At 43.2% G+C, this 17,864-nt stretch overlaps 5 protein-coding genes across 9 annotated transcripts; 3 read left to right on the forward strand and 2 right to left on the reverse strand.

Moving 5' to 3' along the window:
* The first annotated feature begins 1,316 nt into the window (after window positions 1–1,316).
* On the forward strand, window positions 1,317–6,217 carry P5CDh1 (delta-1-Pyrroline-5-carboxylate dehydrogenase 1). 3 transcript variants are annotated; one of them, XM_017137899.3, is made up of 8 exons: window positions 1,317–1,450; window positions 2,758–2,923; window positions 3,113–3,586; window positions 4,423–4,594; window positions 4,656–4,843; window positions 4,905–5,127; window positions 5,181–5,548; window positions 5,602–6,217. In XM_017137899.3, exons 2-8 carry the CDS (start codon window positions 2,859–2,861, stop codon window positions 5,834–5,836), a joined length of 1,725 nt encoding a protein of 574 aa, XP_016993388.2. In that variant the 5' UTR covers window positions 1,317–1,450; window positions 2,758–2,858; the 3' UTR covers window positions 5,837–6,217. The 3 variants fall into 3 exon arrangements, with proteins under 3 accessions (XP_016993388.2, XP_016993397.2, XP_016993404.2); XM_017137908.3 differs by having other exon boundaries at window positions 1,362–1,496; XM_017137915.3 differs by lacking the exon at window positions 1,317–1,450 and adding an exon at window positions 2,462–2,583.
* Window positions 6,218–6,989: 772 nt separating this feature from the next.
* On the reverse strand, window positions 6,990–11,683 carry Nopp140 (nucleolar and coiled-body phosphoprotein 1). Of its 3 annotated transcripts, none has more exons than XM_017137878.3 (4): window positions 11,469–11,680; window positions 9,800–11,260; window positions 8,708–8,866; window positions 6,990–7,931 (listed from the first exon to the last, which is right to left on the reverse strand). In XM_017137878.3, exons 1-4 carry the CDS (start codon window positions 11,565–11,567, stop codon window positions 7,779–7,781), a joined length of 1,872 nt encoding a protein of 623 aa, XP_016993367.2. In that variant the 5' UTR covers window positions 11,568–11,680; the 3' UTR covers window positions 6,990–7,778. The 3 variants fall into 3 exon arrangements, with proteins under 3 accessions (XP_016993367.2, XP_016993375.3, XP_016993359.3); XM_017137886.3 differs by having other exon boundaries at window positions 7,788–8,462; window positions 11,469–11,683; XM_017137870.3 differs by lacking the exon at window positions 8,708–8,866 and having other exon boundaries at window positions 7,788–8,462; window positions 11,469–11,681.
* Window positions 11,684–12,607: 924 nt separating this feature from the next.
* On the forward strand, window positions 12,608–14,351 carry LOC108054838 (uncharacterized). Its single transcript, XM_017137932.3, has 3 exons — window positions 12,608–13,354; window positions 13,414–14,110; window positions 14,169–14,351. The coding sequence occupies exons 1-3, from the start codon at window positions 12,804–12,806 to the stop codon at window positions 14,289–14,291; spliced, it is 1,371 nt and encodes a 456-aa protein (XP_016993421.2). The 5' UTR covers window positions 12,608–12,803; the 3' UTR covers window positions 14,292–14,351.
* A 1,151-nt stretch (window positions 14,352–15,502) lies between these two features.
* On the forward strand, window positions 15,503–16,677 carry LOC108054325 (uncharacterized). The gene is made up of 3 exons (XM_017137220.3): window positions 15,503–16,077; window positions 16,139–16,491; window positions 16,551–16,677. Exons 1-3 carry the CDS (start codon window positions 15,726–15,728, stop codon window positions 16,566–16,568), a joined length of 723 nt encoding a protein of 240 aa, XP_016992709.2. The 5' UTR covers window positions 15,503–15,725; the 3' UTR covers window positions 16,569–16,677.
* Window positions 16,513–17,830, reverse strand: LOC108054324 (putative nuclease HARBI1). Its single transcript, XM_017137218.3, has 2 exons — window positions 17,551–17,830; window positions 16,513–17,496 (listed from the first exon to the last, which is right to left on the reverse strand). The coding sequence occupies exons 1-2, from the start codon at window positions 17,772–17,774 to the stop codon at window positions 16,650–16,652; spliced, it is 1,071 nt and encodes a 356-aa protein (XP_016992707.2). The 5' UTR covers window positions 17,775–17,830; the 3' UTR covers window positions 16,513–16,649.
* Window positions 17,831–17,864: the final 34 nt, after the last annotated feature.

Below are 17,864 nucleotides of genomic sequence, written 5' to 3' on the forward strand. Positions count from 1 at the left end.
TTTGTATTTATTTTATTTAATATAATATAATATTTTACCTGATTTCGAGGATTCAGCAGGGGGTGGGATCTCCGGGGGTGGGATCTCAGGGGGTGGAATCTCCGGGGGTGGAATCTCCGCGACCAGGTCCAAAACTGATGGGAGAACCACGCCCTGAGGCACCCGGAGACCCCTTAAATCTATTTTTTTAAATTGTTTGGGCACCCGTACAATTATAGGAACCAAAGCTGCGTTTGGAGCTATAGAATCCAGCTGCGGAACGTCGACCGAACATGATCGTGGGTTCCAGCCCGGTGGTTCCGGAATCGCTTTATAAATCGTAAATTTGTCCGGTGGTTGATAATCCATAATAATAATCTTATGCTTTTGATTTGGTTGCTTTGGTTTTGCGGTTTTTCGATAACGATAGGCAAAGAGGCCAGTGCTGTGAAATGTAAAAATATTTAACGATCGTCTAAAATAATCAAAGCCTATTTGAATGCGCGAAATGCGTACACGAATTAAAATTGACTACTGTTCAGTAGTAAACAAATCACACAACAATTATTTAAAAATCATGACACTTAATTTCTAACCAAAGAAGGTGGGTTGCTAATTGCAATATAATTTTGAAATGCTACCAAAGTATATTATATTTATTGTAACGGGTTTTCTCAAAATTATTTTAATAAGCAAAACATTCATAATTCAATATGAATTCATTTCCACATAGGCACCTAATGAAATCATTTTTAGATAATTTGAAATTTAACGGCCTTACAAAAAAGATCAAATGGCAGCTCGAAGACGTAACGTTACGTTTACCAATAACGTAACGGCGACTGAAATTAAGTTGGCAGCTCGATAAGATATTAGGGGGATTCCCTAAACTGTTGAATTGCTGAATTGTTGAAAATTCAACAAAAAATTTCAGCAATTAAGGGAACGACCCAAAACGGTTCCTGTTGAATTTTCAAACAGCTGTTATTTGTTGAAAAATTTCACGGAACTTAAAGCATGTAAAATTTGATTTATTATTGCTAGTTACTCTCTAAAAGTGTTACCAAGGTAAAAAGAACCACAAATATGCTTTCAAAGTTTATTTTAAAATAAATAATGCGTACTGGTGATACTAAAATGTTACAGAGTTGCCACGACTTTTAAAAAAAGGTGACAACTCTGGCTTTTCAGCAATTCAACAAAATTTTCAACAGCCCCGAGGCTGATGAATTGCTGAAATTTCTGAAAGTTGGCTTTGTATGGAACAGCTGATTAACAGCTGACCAAAATTCAACAATTCAGCAATTCAACAGTTTAGGGAATCCCCCTATTTTTTCAAACTTTCCAGCTTGTACCCTGTGTGAACAGGCTGTTGGCCAATTCGACTATTTCGACCCGCAAAACACAAAACAAAGGCACAGACGTCGCGCTCTCGCCAAATTCCGCCGCCGTCGCCTGAAACTAACACAAAGTAATCCCGAAATCAGTGCAAAAATCGTCATATAATCGAATATAAGGTGGAAAATGGGATAAATACTCAGTTTAAAGGGGGAGGCCAGTGGGCGGCATAAAAACATTAACATTGCATTGCGTAATTGGGGCCAACAAGAAAAACAACCGAAAAAACAAAGCCAACCGACTGCATTCTAATGCGCCTGTGTGTGTGTATCTACAGCTGAGCAGCAAATAAATTCGTTACTTATTTGGCCTCAAAAGGCAACTCACGTACTTGCTGTCTGTTTTTTTTGCGGATAAAAGTCAAAGTGTTTAATAATCCATAGTATATTATATTAAGCACTTGACATATAGTGAATAGAAAGAGGAAGACAAAACAGCAGAAGTATGCTTACGTTAAAAAGTGCTTGCTCCACATTTTCGCAACCTTTCTCCCTCTTTCCCGCCATCTCTTTCGCTCTTACGGGGCTGCTCACGCGCACCGTGGGGTGTTTTTTCCTTTTCTGTGTGTCGCTATTGCCTCTGCCCTTGCACCCCTTGCCCACTGTTCGTACCGCTTAATTTCATAAATCAAGGCAGCGTCAGTTAAAAAACAACAAGAGCTACTTCTGCTCGAGTCCCCTTCACCCCCCTCTCATCTATCTTTCTGGTTTCGGCAATGGGAAATTTCCGTAGCCACCGCACAGTGGAAAAAGACAAAAAGGCCGCAATTGAAATTAGTTGATTGCAATCTGTGATTTTATGGGCAGTTAATTAAATTTCGAGCCCCACGAAGTTGGATAAAAGCACAGTCAAGTGCTTACAGCTAAGACTTAGTAAAGACGAATAGTCAATACATTGCACTCTTTTACTATTTTACATATATTAATCCCATTTCGTAAAATCAAAATGACAATAAATGAAGAAAATAATTACTCAATAAAGAATTGCATTTTATCAGCTTTTACACGCACTTCTCCCACTGTGCGCATCGTAGACAGAACAGCTGATGCTCGTCAAATTTTAGCTTTCTGTTTGTACATAAAAGCGCTTTAAGTGCGAGTGTGAGTGAGCGAGGGAACTAGGATATCGATAAAAAAATAAACTAAAAACTACTCAGTCATCAATTCAGTTGACAAACTGCCCAACTTGATCTAGAATTGCTCGGCAGTACGTATATTTTTGCGCCGCAGTGTTGCCTTATCTGGGGGGTGTGTCGGGTGCTTCACGTTTGGCTGCTTATCAAAATCACGCGACTCGAAGCGGACCCCCAATGAATTGTCAAGGTTGCTGATAAATGAATACTAATCAGAAGTTTGTTCGTTTCGCTGCCTTATCGCTCAGATAGCAAAATTCTAGGTGGTACGAGCCGACGACGACGAATAATCTACAGACCGCTTATATAATTCGGCAGCAAAGGAGACAGGCCCCCCAATCCCGACAAGATGTTGCGAGTGCTGCGAAGTTCCGCCTCCAGATGCTCCAGTCTGCAGCAGAGCGTATTAAAAAGGTAACTTTAAAGTTTAAATCGATAATAGTCTCAAATCAAATTAAGAAATAATAGTCAACCTGACATAATATGTTCGTAATAGTTATGAAATAGAATTGTTTTATAAATGTTCCCTTTAGAAAACCAATTCTAATTAATATAATATTTTTATTTATTTATGATTTCTTAAACTTACATTCTTATATGCAGCTACACTCGCAGTCTGGGCTCTGTTATACCGGACCTCAACCTGAAGGACTTCCCGATCGTCAATGAACCGATCCTGGGTTATCGGAAGGACTCGAAGGAGCGCAAGGCCCTTGAGCAGGCTCTAAAGGGCACGTCTTCGAGTTGCGAGGATATTCCCATCGTGATCGGGGGCAAGGAATACAAGACGTCAGAAGTGCGCTACCAGGTTATGCCCCATGACCACCAACATAAGCTGGCAAGCTTCTACTACGCCGACAAGAAGCTCATTGAGAAGGCCATCAAAACCGCCGTGGAAACGCAGCCCAAGTGGGACCGAGTGCCGATCGCAGACCGTCTGAAGATCTGGGAGAAGGCAGCAGATCTAATGGCGACGACATATCGCCAGGAACTTAACGCCGCTACCATGTTGGGTCAGTCCAAAACGGCAATCCAAGCTGAAATCGATGCGGCAGCGGAGCTTATTGACTTTATACGGTGAGTGAAAAAAACCAAAAACGGGGACGGAAGCTAACTTCGGCAAGCCGAAGTTTTAATATCCTTGCAGATTTCACGAATGAAAACTTGACTAGAATAGCAACATTAATTAATAAACAACAAAATATTCTATAATTGAAAAAAATAAAAATTTTAAATTTTTCACCTTATTGTTCCTATGGGAGCTATATGATATAGACGTCCGATCGGCAAGCGCTTTTACCTTGACCAAGGTATGCATAAAATAATACGATTTGGAAAGTTTCATAAGAATAGCTTATATTCTGCGCGAAATGTCCTGAAAAACATCACATTTTGACCGATTTCACCCTATTGTTCCTATGGGAGCTATAAGATATAGACGTCCGATCGGCACGCGCTTTTACCCTGATCAAGGTATGCGTAAAAGAATAAGATTCATGTCAAAAGCTCTTACACTGAGCGAAATATCTTCATTTTGTGAAAGCTATATCCGATTGTTCGTATGGGAGCTATAAGATATAGACGTCTGATCGGGTCGGTTTTCAAACTTGATCTGGGTACACATGTTTTAGGACGACTGTGAAAGTTTCACAGCTCGCCAACGGTATTGAAACAGACGGACAGACGGACAGACTTACATGGCTATATCGACTCCCCTATTGATCCTGATCAAGAATATATATACTTTATGGGGTCGGAAACGTCTCCTTCACTGCGTTACTAACTTCTGACCAAAAATTATAAATTATAAGGTATAAAAATAAGACTTACCGTACCACATATTTTAAAACTATTTCGTGAATTTATATAATAAAGCTCTTACAATAAGTACTAATCTATATTTTATCTCGCAGAATGAACGCCTACTTTCTGAAGGAGGTCACTAAATATCAGCCCATCAGCGAAAACATCAAGGTTACTAAGAACTCTTTGCGTTATCGTGGCATTGATGGCTTCATTGCGGCTGTCAGCCCCTTTAACTTTACGGCCATCGGCGGCAACTTGTCTTACACGCCAGCTCTGATGGTAGGGCCAGCCTATCCTTGAAATTTCCAATATACTAAGCAACCACCTTCTTTTTTCCCAGGGAAACGGTGTGCTGTGGAAACCATCGGACACTGCCATGCTGTCCAACTGGCTTATTTTCAAAATTATGCGCGAAGCGGGAGTGCCCGATGGAGTCGTTAACTTCGTGCCCGCCGATGGACCCGTGTTTGGGGACACCATTACCGCCAGTCCCCACCTGGCCGGCATCAATTTCACCGGCTCAGTCCCGTAAGTAATTGTCGGTCTATTGATTTTCCTATTCAAACCCCTTCCTTCCGTCCGTCGACAGAACCTTCAATCGCCTGTGGAAGCAGGTGGGCAACAACATTGACAAGTACGTGAACTTTCCACGCTTGACTGGTGAGTGTGGCGGCAAGAATTTTCACTTTGTGCATGCATCAGCCGATGTTGAATCGGTGGTGACATCCACGATACGCTCGGCATTTGAGTACTGCGGTCAGAAGTGTTCTGCCTGCTCGCGTATGTATGTGCCCGAGTCTCTGTGGCCACAGGTGAGTTCAAGAGTCATCAGATTACGATGTTTTGTTGAACCTCTCGCCTTTAGATCAAGGAAGGCCTTTTGCGCGAAGCGTCGAAACTGAAGATCGGCGACGTTCAAGACTTTAGCAGCTTCACGTCGGCTGTTATTGATGACAAAGCATTTAAACGCATTACGGGCTATATTGAGCATGCCAAGAAGTCCTCGAACCTCGAAATTCTCGCCGGCGGCACGTACTCGGACAGCAAGGGGTACTACGTCAATCCGACCATTGTCCTCAGCAAGGATCCGAAGGACCGTATCATGACCGAGGAGATTTTCGGCCCGGTGCTATCGATTTATGTGTACAAGGAGTCGGACCTCCTGGAAACCATGAAGCTGGTGCACACCTCAACCAAGTTTGCTTTAACCGGAGCAGTATTCGGCCAGGACGAGTAAGGAGAGACCGGAAGTAAAGTTGCCCTTTGTTCATAACACTTACTTTCAGGGAGTTTGTCAAGTGCGCTCTGCAGGAGTTCAAAATGGCCGCTGGAAACTTCTACATCAACGACAAGTCCACCGGATCCGTGGTGGGCCAGCAGCCATTCGGTGGTGGCCGAATGTCCGGCACCAATGACAAGGCCGGAGGACCCCATTATATTCTGCGCTGGACGTCTCCGCAATCCATCAAGGAGACTTTTGTGCCCCTGCGTGATGTCAACTATCCATATATGTGCGAGTAAGCTGAGCGAAGTAGGATGTGAATGGGGAGTGGGATGAGAATTAGCTGAAGCAAAAAAACCCGACAGGAATCTCATATAACTACTAACTATATAAATATATATAAATGTATTTTGTTGAAATATTTTTAAACACCATCCCATACCCTAACACCCTAACACCTTTCTAGTTCCGTTAGCTACAATTTGTATACACACACACTCTAAGAATCTCAGAACTACCCATGAGTATGCCTCAAAAAAAGTTTGTAAATTGATATGCTGATACCTTTCGAACCACAAACACACCGTGACATGGATATTTTAAATGGATACTATGTAATATCATTATGTTAACGTACGATTATACGCAATGTGATTATTTAATTATATGATTTATAATTACACGGCCCGTCTTTTGTTTTTATCTTTATCAATATTACTTGAATTGCGTTATGCCCTTTCCAGTTATAAACTATATAATGCGTCTATGTACACACCCATGTATGTGAAAGCAAACACTTGACAATACATTTTGATTACTAAATGTGGAAGATCGTGAAGAGATAAATTAAAGTCTAGTTACATATACCGTAAGCATCAAATTCATATTAATAAAATATTTAAATTTCAAGGCAAAGGGAAATATTTCTAGCGCCCATAATGATATCAATTGGTATTCACCCGAATGTGTTTATTTTGTTGAGCAAAAATTATATCCGGCCTAATTGCATTTTATTAATTTTCCATGGAAACATTAATCATTATTTAAAATGGGAATCTTACATTAAAATTTTTCGGAACACATATTGCAAATTTATGGAAACTTGAGTAATCTAGTGCAAATCGTTCTTAAACTTGATCGGCACCACCTCAGTTTTAAATTGATTGTGGGAAATATATAGGTAGGTGTATTAGACAGTTGTTAACTTTTCGCCTAAAATTAACGGAGCTGTCACAGAAATCTCTTTCAACCGAAGACGGTTGTTTAAGTGCATTGATGTACGTAAGAAAAAAAAAGATTTCGGTTAGAAAATATTTTTGTGACACCCCTTTGTAAGACGTTTTAAAAGTACATACTAATAAAGTATAATTGTACCCTTAAATAGCATTTCCGCGGGAATTTCCGGGATGCTTTTCAATTTGTTTTATAAGCTAGAATCAAAAGTACCACCGGTTTTGTTTTTAAAAAATACATGTATTTTTCTTTCCATTTGACTTAAGTTGAACTAATTTTATTGGTTGCCTATATCGACAAATTAGTGATCTAAACTTTGACATATTGAAGTTCTGACTTGATCTTACATTCTTACAATTTGGAACCAAATGCTTGTTATCACCACAAATTAACGCAAAATGGCTTAAACACTAATCGGAATAGGCATCTTTTTTTTTATCCAAGCGTCTGACAAATCCGTGGGTTTTTTTTCGATTTTTTATAAACCTTTTTTTAATAAAAATTAAGGATATTGGTTTAATAAAGGCAATACAAATAAAATGTATAAGTATTTAGTCTTAAAAGGTTTATAAAAAGTCTGCGTAAAGATTTTCGTCTACCTTCAGACCGATCAGAAAAAGAAAATGTTTGGTCCGCTTAAGTCGTAATAACCATTATTTAAAAGGAGAGAAAGTACTACTACAAAATGTAGTCTGGTCTCAGTTATATTAACCTCCTGTTCGCATTGAATCAATTCAAATCCGGGGTGCTTTACAAATCTGCTCCAACCAAATTCGGACTAAAAGTACATACAAATTTCTCTTGAAATTGGCTTCTATATTATTTATGTAACACTCCGGATTAAAACAGAGGTGCGTACTTCCTCGAGTCAAATTAAAAGTTTGGAAAGATTTTACAAGTTGGCGAAATTATTGCATAAGGAAACTATTCTACATAGTTACTTTTGTGGCTTACAGGCTAAGTGTATCCGTAAGAATATTGATTATTTCATAGAGTGTATGTATAAATCTAGTCAAATTTTATTGAATTGACTCCAACGTCAATTTGGCCGCCTCGATAGCTGCCGCGCTTCTTCTTGGTCTTCTCGTGCTTGAAGGACTTGCCGCGCGTGTGCTTCAGATCTTTGTTGGCCCTCTCACCCCAAGAGCCGGCAGCGTTTTTCTATCGTGGTTTACAAATAATATAAACAGGTTAATTCGATAACATAACTGCATCTAGTGTGTGTGTGTTTGCTGGTGGGTGGCGTTAACTAAACTATCTCTAATTGTCAAAGGTGATCTTCTTGTTCGGCTTGGGCGCCGACGAGTCAAAGGATTTGTTTCCGAAACCACCGCCACGACCACCCCCGCGTCCACCGCCGCCACGTCCACCGAAACCGCCTCCTCCACGTCCGCCGCCACCGCGTCCGCCGCAGCCACCACCGCCTCCACGTCCGCCGCCACCACGTCCGCCGAAGCCACCACCGCCTCCACGGCCGCCACCTCCACGACCACCGCCGCCTCGGCCTCCTCGCTGGTTGTTGTCAAAGCCTCCGAAGCTCTTGCGATCGCCGATCTTCTTGAAGCCGCCTCCTTCACCGCCGCCCTCGCCGTCGTTTTTGTTGGTCTCCCAGGTGCTGCGATCCGGACGTCCAGAGAATCCAGAGCCACCACGGCCGCCGCGTCCGTTGTTGTGCTTCTTGAAGCCGTTGTCCTGAAAGAGAGAAACGCCAAAGAGGGCGAACCACAAATTAGCAACGATTTGAAATGCATGTTCGAAATGGATCCGGAAAGTGCCGCAACTGATTTGAGTTTTCTACGCGGCGCATCTCGCTAATTTGTGTGTCCGCCTCTTTTCGGCGTCCCAGGAAACCCCACCCCCATCCTAGCCTGCTCTCTAGCCCGCCCCCAAACACACACACACCCACATGCGCGACTCAAATCCATTGCGGCACTTACCTTAGCCTCGAAGGACATGTCCTGGACCCGGGAGTCCACCAGCACATCCTCGGTGCGAACCCGTCGGAAGGGTGACCGTCGGCCACTTCCCCCTCCGCTATTGTTTGACTGATTGTTTCGGTTAAAGTTGTTGTTGGGTGTGGAGGTGAAATCATTCTTCTGCGAATGGCAAACGAGTAAGTATCAAGTGTCTGGACAGGACTCGGACAAGTGGTCACTCCAAGGTATTTCAGGGTTAAGAAGGTCTTCTTATGATATTTGAATGGGTTTTATGATATTTTTTAAAATATATAGGCAATTCTCTGCTGTCGCACGCGACGTTCGTACACTTTGCAAGTGAAAAAAACCCATCTTCCGGACATCTTTTCTTTTGGCACTAGGCTTAAATTAAAGGTCTTGATTAGCATTTTTCGTTTTTAAGATATATAAAAAAAACCAAGACTTTCGCACGCGACACCAATAGAAGTTACTTTTTTGACTTTACTTTACTTTGCTTTACTTTCGATTGTAACGAAACGTGAAGGAATATTATAATGCAGGTAATGTTCCTTGTTCTTTCCTCTTTAAAATGTATTTGGCTTGGTTAAAAAATATTGAGTGGTTTTTTTATTGGCATCGAAGTGACTATTACACGCTACATGTCGCACGCGACAGTTTTTTCCGTCATTTTCTTTGGTGTTTTTTCTGTAACCTTAACGTCAAAAAACCGTTTAAGATCCACTTTAAAAAATAACAAAAAATGCCTTTTTTGTTCATATAACCGGTATTGTCCTGGAAAATTATCCAAGGATACTCAAGTTACTTAGCTAAGTTGAGTATCCATCTAACTAGAATCAAATATCAGTGCAAAATTATATAGAAATATGTTTTTTTCAGGTTTAACGCTTTTTGGCTTGGTTGACATCCCCAGAGAATTGCCCATATCTACTTTAGTTTGAAAAACATTCTGAAATATGTTTGTTTAAAAGGGTTTCTAATACACCAACGTATCCATTTTGGTTCTAGGGTACATGAGTATCCAATGATTTAAGACCCTACTCTCAATGATTTAGACAAGTCAATATCGCCATAAAATATAGCACCCCCACTCACCTGCTGTTCTCCCGACTTGACAAAGTTGTTGTACTTCTTGTTGGGAGTGGCCTCTTCCTGGTCACCTCCACTGAACTTGCGCTTCTGACCGGCCTTCGCACCGCCATTGGCCACAGCCTGGGGCTTTACCTCCCCGGATTCCTCGCCAGAGTCGCTGTCATCACTGCTGCTGTCTGCCTTCTTAGCAGGAGCAGCGGTCTTCTTGACGGCTGGCTTCACTGCCGGTGTCTCATCCTCGCTGGAGTCCTCGCTGCTCGAGGCGGCAGCCTTGGCCGGAGCCTTCGGGGCAGCCTTAGCCTTGGGCTTTTCGTCCTCAGAGCTGTCGCTATCCTCCGACGAATCCTCGGAATCGGCTTTCTTGGCGGGAGTAGCCTTTGCAACCGGCTTGGCGGCCGGTTTCTTGGGAGCCTCCTCCTCATCGGAGTCGCTGTCTTCGCTGGATGTATCAGCCTTCTTGGCCGGTGTCGCCTTTGGTGGGGCAGCCACCTTCTTGGGTGCCTCGTCCTCCGAGGAACTGTCATCACTGGAAGAAGCCGCCTTCTTGGCCGGCGTGGCCTTAGCCGGAGCAGCCTTTTTGGGTGCCTCGTCCTCCGATGAACTGTCCTCACTGGAGCTGTCAGCCTTCTTGGCCGGCGCAGCCTTAGCTGGGGTGGCCTTCGCTGGAGCTGCTGCCTTCTTGGGAGCCTCATCTTCCGAGGAGCTGTCCTCGCTAGAGGATTCCGCCTTTTTGGCTGGGGCCGCCTTGGCCGGAGCCTTTGCTGCGGGCTTCTTCTCCTCCTCGGAGTCGCTGTCCTCGCTGCTGGAAGCGGCAGGTTTAGCGGCAGGCTTTACCGCGGGCTTCTTGGCTGCAGGCTCGTCGTCAGAGTCGCTGTCTTCGCTGGAAGAGGCGGCCTTCTTGGCCGGCGCAGCCTTGACTGCCGGCTTGGCGGCGGGCTTGGCCTCCTCCTCGGAACTGCTGTCCTCGCTGCTGGAGGCGGGCTTCTTGGCGGCTGCAGCCTTAGCCGGTGTGGCCTTAACGGCGGGCTTAGCCTCCTCTTCGGAACTGCTGTCCTCGCTGCTGGAAGCGGCCTTCTTGGCGGGAGTTGCCTTCGCCGCAGCCGGCTTGACAGGTGCTGCCTTTTTGGGCGCCTCTTCCTCCGAGGAGCTGTCCTCGCTGGAGGAGTCTGCCTTCTTGGCGGCGGGAGCTGCCTTGGCCGGCGTGGCCTTGGCCGCAGGCTTCTTCTCCTCCTCGGAATCGCTGTCCTCGCTGCTGGAGGAGGCTGCCTTCTTGGCGGCATTGCCGTTTGTCAGTGGAGCGGCCGCTGCGGGCTTCTTGGGCGCCGCTTCCTCCTCGGAGTCAGAGTCGCTGTCATCGCTGCTGTCCGCCGCTGCCGCCTTGATGGCCGGGATCTTGGTGGTGCTCTTCGACTGGTAGAACTGCAGAATCTCACTGAGCTTCGGCGTGTTCTTAGCTACGCTAGCCTGGGGGTTGGAAAGAGAAATATGTTGTTGGTTAGGGAACACGTGGTCATGGAGTCGGTGTCGAATAGTAGGTGGGCGGCCCAAGAACAATCTGTTGCAGCGCTCAGGTGTCCGGCTTCCTGGTCCTGCACTGCGCATGCAGATGGCACAAGAAATAAGTGCATCCCAATCGGACACATTGCACTTGCCGCCGTGCACCGAAACTCACCGCCTTCGTCTTCTGCTGGAAAACCTTGGCCAGGTTCTTGTCCTTCGTCTGCAGGTACTCCAGAACGATCGCATCGCTTAACTTGAGCAGGTCCGTCATGATTGTTTAAGTTATTTCTCTAAATTTCCCGTCCGCAATTAATTCCTAGCCGCACGCTCGTTCACATAAAAAAGAATGCGCACACACACGTGTTTTGAGTTTTTAGCGGTATGGCAGCACACGTCCAGTCCGGCAGCTCTGCTCTAAGTGACTTTGAAGAGTTTTACAGCACTTAAACTACAGTAGACATTCGTGTTCTACGACAATGCTCGGATGCCAATTCTTAATTTCTTAAAATGTTTAATTTCAGTCAGCTTTTAAGCTCGATCCAAAATTAAACAGTTCAACAGTTTAGCAAATCCGCTTTTTATTTAGTCTAGTAATACAGTATTAACTTTAGAATCAAAGGATTTCATATCTTGTTATTATTAATTTATTGAAAGATAAAATTATGCATTATATAAATTCCATGAAAGGTGTTAAAGAATTTAACAGGAACAATTTGTTGTTGTTCTTTCTTGATGATAACGTCAGTTGAATTATCAACGATTCAACATCTAACAAACAGTTGGTAAATACTAGGGGTATTCCCTAAACTGTTGAATTGCTGAATTGTTGAAAATTCAACAACAAATTTCAGCAATTAGGGGAACGACCCAAAATGGTTCCTGTTGAATTTTCAAACAGCTGTTATTTGTTGAAAAATTTCACGGAACTTAAAGCATGTAAAATTTGATTTATTATTGCTAGTTACTGTCTAAAAGTGTTACCAAGGTAAAAAGAACCACAAATATGCTTTCTAAATTTATTTTAAAATAAATAATCCGTACTGGTGATACTAAAATGTTACAGAGTAGCCACGACTTTTAAAAAAAGGTGACAACTCTGGCTTTTCAGCAATTCAACAAAATTTTCAACAGCCCCGAGGCTGATGAATGGCTGAAATTTCTGAAAGTTGACTTTGTATGGAACAGCTGATCAAAATTCAACAATTCAGCAATTCAACAGTTTAGGGAATCCCCCTACTCATAATTTAACAGCCTAAAGAATACCGTTAATACCTAACAACAACGGCAGTGTGACCTTTACACGGTATATTTAGGCGATCCGGGCACGGTCATACTGCGGGGGAGGGCGCAGGGTTTGTCGTATTTTTGTTTGTTATTCAATTGAGTTTCTTTGCTTGGAAGTATCCAGAAAACTGAGAGCAGACAGGAATATACTACGTTTCTGCATTACAATTTTGTATCAGACCTTTAATCCAGGTGCGGTGACCAGGTGGGCTATCCCAGGGCCATGGCTGCCGAGCCGGTTCCGCAGATCCTTCAACTGAACGACGACTGTCTGGAGCAGATTTTCGACCGCCTGCAGGACCTACCGACCGAAGTGGCCTTTGCGAGGACTTGCCAACGACTGCGGCACCTCTGCCTGGCCAAGTGGCGCACCAGCCGTGCCTACGAGCACCTCGATCTGGACAAGTGGCGGGAACTGCTTCCGAACTATGAAGATCTGGTCTACTTCCTCACCCAGATGCGACCGCACGTCAGGGAAATGTCCGTCAGCAGCTGCCTGTGCGCTCTTTTAAAGGATCTGGACGAAATGCACATCGCGGAGCTGCCCCTGGTGGCCAGCTTCTACTACGATCCCGAGGACGTCGACTGCTATCCCTCGAACCGGAGCATTCGCAAGCTGGCACAGCTGCTGCCGGGACTGCGCAAGTTGCGCCTCACCACGCCCATCGACGGGCGGTACCTGTCCCACTTTCAACATCTGCAGGAGCTGCATCTCTACGAGGATCAGCACAAGGCGTATGAGCTGCAGCAGGAGTACCTGGACGAGGTGTGCCAGTAAGTAGGGATCGCCAGGTGATAGCTGCCTTCCAACTCACTTTCCATTTACCCCACAGCAAACTGCACGATCTGCGGGTTCTGGACATTCGAACGTACGACATGATCAGCAAACTTCAGCTGGGAAACTGCCTGCCGAGCCTGAGGAACCTCGTCGTCCTGAAGCTAAATCTGGCCACCTTGAAACCCATTCTGCCCGCCGTTCTGGAGCTGCCCTCCCTCAGGAAACTGGTGGTGCTGCTGGACAACGAGTGGCACATCCCGCCGTTGGTCAGTCCGGACAGCTATGACCACAAGATCCGAGAGGTCGGTGAGTTCTACGAGATCATGGAGCGCATGGCCGAGCACATAGTGGGCTTCGCCGTGGACGGCTACTACATGCCCCTGGAACCGGGCTGGGATGAGAAGCTGCCAATTTGGACGCATCGCAGGCTGAGGCGCCTAGCCATTTGTAGCTGGACCCATCCGGCCGACTATTTGGAGCGCTATACCTGTATGACAAACCTTCAGCTCCTCTGCCTGCGCAACTGGAACGACCTGAGCGACGATATTCTCCTCAGATTCGTGGAACTCTGTCCAAGGCTGGAACACCTTGATGTGTCCTACTGTCGCGATCTGACGCCAAACTTTCTACCACGCGCCCTGAGTGTCCTTAAACAACGAGAACCGCACAAGCATAAGCCAGGCTTTGGACGGTCGCCCCCTCTGCAGCTCTACTATGAGCTCAGTGGGTTCGAGGATTTTGTGGATAAAGCGGTAACTATTTAGTGGGAAATATAGCTAGGTTTATATCTAATCAATTTATCCACTGCAGAATCTCAAAAGCTCTCCTGTATATAAAGGATACATTGTTTTTACAGCCGACTTTCCCGTCGACTCGGAACGGGGTCTAAGCTTTGTTGACCGCGGCTATCAATTCGAATTTGACTGCCCTTAAAGTACATATGTAATATACAAACATACAAATATTTATTATTAAAAATTATGTTGCACAAAACGGATAAATGGTTTACTTTTACCAGATTCAAGCGTTTTAACAAGTACTAGCTCTAGCTGTCAGTCAATTGGAATCTGTTTTTTGAGTTTCAATCATGATTTTACAAAATGTATAAGTTCTTTAGTTGCATTTTATATTTATACCCTTGTAGAGGGTATTATAATTTCACTCAGATGTTTGCAACGTAGTGAACGAGACGTTTCCGACCACATAAAGTATATATATTCTTGATCAGCACCAATAGCCGAGTCTATCTAGCCATATCCGTCTGTCCGTCTGTCCGTTTCTATGCGAACTAGTCTCTCAGTTTTCAAGCTATCGCGATGAAACTTTCCCGAAAGTCTTCTTTCTATTGCAGGTAGTACATATGTCGGAGAGAGCCACTATATCTTAAGGCTCCCATAGGAATATTCAAACAAATATAAGAAAATTCATTGTAACTTTGTAGGAAGTAGGCGTTTTGATTCTTGACTACTTAAAAACAAAATTTAAATAAATAGAAACGCTGAATCTGGAATCCCTGGAACTGCACCGAGTGAGCATTCTTTTATCTACAAGGGTATATAAGCTTCGGCTGGCCGAAGGTAGCTTCCTTTCTTGTTTTATTGTATTCCAAATCACGATGTAATGGTAACCGAATTAACCAATCGTGATTAAAGAGCATTTAAAACCGAATGTATTTGTTAAAAACAATAACTAAAAGTTCTGCCAACTCACCTTTAGGGGGCTAAATATATACTTGTATACTTGTGGGTGGTACTATTCCGGAAGAAAGGGTTATTTAAAACCAAAAATTAAAGAAACTAATAATTTATTTAAATATCTTGTTGATCAACGATGGAAATTTAAAAGTATTCATTGTTTCGATACCCAGAGGTAGTTATTAAATGCCATATCTTGTAAAATCGTTATATAAGCCGTCCGATCAGCATGATTTGTTGTTTATTTTATTAGTATTCCTAGAGCTATTAACTAAAAGAAAATGCTTATAGCAATTTCTAGCGAGTACATGTGAATATAATCCCTGAATATTGTAAGCTGAAAGAAAAAATTTACCAGATGTACATAGCTATAAACTAGCTAAGCGTCAAGAATACCCGTAATAACGTGTTTACTGTGATTGGCAAAACAAAAACAGCTGTTTTATCTTAACTAACAGGTATAATAACTGAGAGGTATAAACGGTTTTCCTTGGCATTTTTTAGTTTAACCAAAAATTCAAACATAACTGAGCAAATAAAGAATACTTGTATGATACGAGCTACATTATTTAGCAAACCGATACAGTTATTATTCGAAAGTTCCGCTTTAAAAACATATTTGCCCAAAAACCAGCGCTGGAGAATCCTCAAAGTGTTTTAAACTTCAGTGAAAATGAATAGTCAAAGAAACAAATATAAGCGTGGTCAAAACTTTAGCACGGAAGAAGAGTTTTTGCTCATTACTTTGGCGGCCGAGCAGAGACAGATTTTCGAAAATAAAAAATCGGATGCCGCGACTTGGAAAGAAAAGGAATTGGCGTGGGAAAATCTAGCCGTCAACTATTCGAACAAGTCTGGGATTAAGCGCAGTGGTCTTAGCCTGAGATCCAAGTACGAGGCCTTGAAAAAGAAACTTGGAGCTGGGCTGCCTTATGGACAGCCTCCCACAACCCCATCCGTTTCAGATAAACTAAAAGAGATCCTTGCAAATGAGGACACAGGTGGCGACAACTCAGACAGCGATTGTAAGTAAAGAATATTTATTGCATTTGTGGAGAGCCTTTACTGAAACATAATATTTTGCAGGTGTTATGAATGAGCTACAGACGGATGGACTTTCAGAATCTATTGGAGATATAATCGAGTTCAACGAGGAGAACTCCAGTGAAACTGCGACTTCCAAACCAAGTAATCCGATTCACTTTGAGGCGAAATTGGTTGCCCCACCAAAAAGTCCAAACGGAAAAATGCAGGCGAAAAAACCCGACATTGGCAGTCAACTTCAAGAGGAAAAATTACTTTTAATTAGGGCACAGCGTAATTTCTATGAACAGGAAAATATACGAGCACAGGAAAAGCACTTGGAGGAAATGGAAACATTGAGCGCGAAACGCCAATTACTTTATTTAGAAATTGCCGAAAAAAAACGGAAACTTAGCGTAAGCAACCAGAAACATAATTAAAAAAATGTTAACTTACTTTTATTTATGTTTTGCAGGAAGCTCCAAGGGAATGATGAATTTATAATTTAGCTTATTCTAAGTCTGCAGTTTATAAATTAGTATAAAGATTGTGCCAAACTTATTCTAATAGACTATCACCTCTCAAAATATGTACTAATCAAATTGTTTCGATGAAGACCACCGAGGTCATCTACTATTTCATTAACTGCCTCGGCATCCTCAAAGGACTCGGGAGGTAGGTCTTCATCAACAGGGCCTGGGGGTAATGGGTCCTTTTCCTGGATGGCTATGTTGTGCAGAACAGCACATGCAACGATTACCACTTTCGCTGTATCAATATGGATTCGCATTCCGTAGGACAGCAGCGGAAATCTTTGTTTCCAAACCTCTAAACATTTTGAAACGACTTTGCGACCTGAGATCTGGGACTCATTATAAAGTCTTTCTGCCTCTGTTGTTGGGTTTGTGATGGGTGTCATCATATATTTGCTTACTGCATACCCATTGCCCAAAAGAAAGTTATTTTCAAATTCACCGGTTTCCCACCTGTGCTTCAATCGACTGTTTTCAAAGATGGTACTATTATCGGTCGATCCGGGCCATCTTGCGACCACATCTTGGATAATCAACTGCGCACTCGAAGCGATCTGTACGTTTAATGAAAAGTATCCTTTTCGGTTGCGAAACGCTTCATATTGGTTCTGACTTGGGGATTTAATCCTTATATGAGTGCAGCCGACAGCCCCCATCACATTTGGGAACTTGGATATTTTTTGAAAATCCTCTATGACTTTACGGGGCTCTCCAAACATGATGTATTCTCTGGACAGTGCGGCTATGTTAAGGGAAACTTCCTTTATCGCCCGACACGCGGAGGATGTGCTCATCTTGCAAAAGTCTCCAACGGCTATTAAAAAGTTTCCACAGGCATAGAATCGTAGTGCCAGTAACAGTTTATCCTCGGGACTCAGGGCATAGCTCCTAAACGGATAAGCGTTGAATTAAGATATCTTCCGACGAGGAATAGTTACCAACCTAGTTGTTAGATGCTCCATCTTCTTTCCTATTTTTTGTAACAGAAGTGAGCAAGTAGCCTTTGAAATCCGGAATTTATTTATAAACTCATCATCTTCCATTTCCTCGAGAAAGTTGGGTCTGGTTTGGTATACTCGTGGTTTACGAGGTCTTACAAGTAGTTCTTCATCAGAGTCTTCAAGTGAATGAAGATAAATAGCGCGACTTAATTTCCTTTTTGGCATGTTTTTGTAAGAATTAATGAAAACTGTCTGCTTGAAATGAATTTCGTTGTGAATGGCTAAAATGCAGTCCTGTCAGCTGTTTCAAAATAT

Source organism: Drosophila takahashii, chromosome 3L (assembly GCF_030179915.1).
Source record: "Drosophila takahashii strain IR98-3 E-12201 chromosome 3L, DtakHiC1v2, whole genome shotgun sequence".
NCBI classification, from domain to species: domain Eukaryota; kingdom Metazoa; phylum Arthropoda; class Insecta; order Diptera; family Drosophilidae; genus Drosophila; species Drosophila takahashii.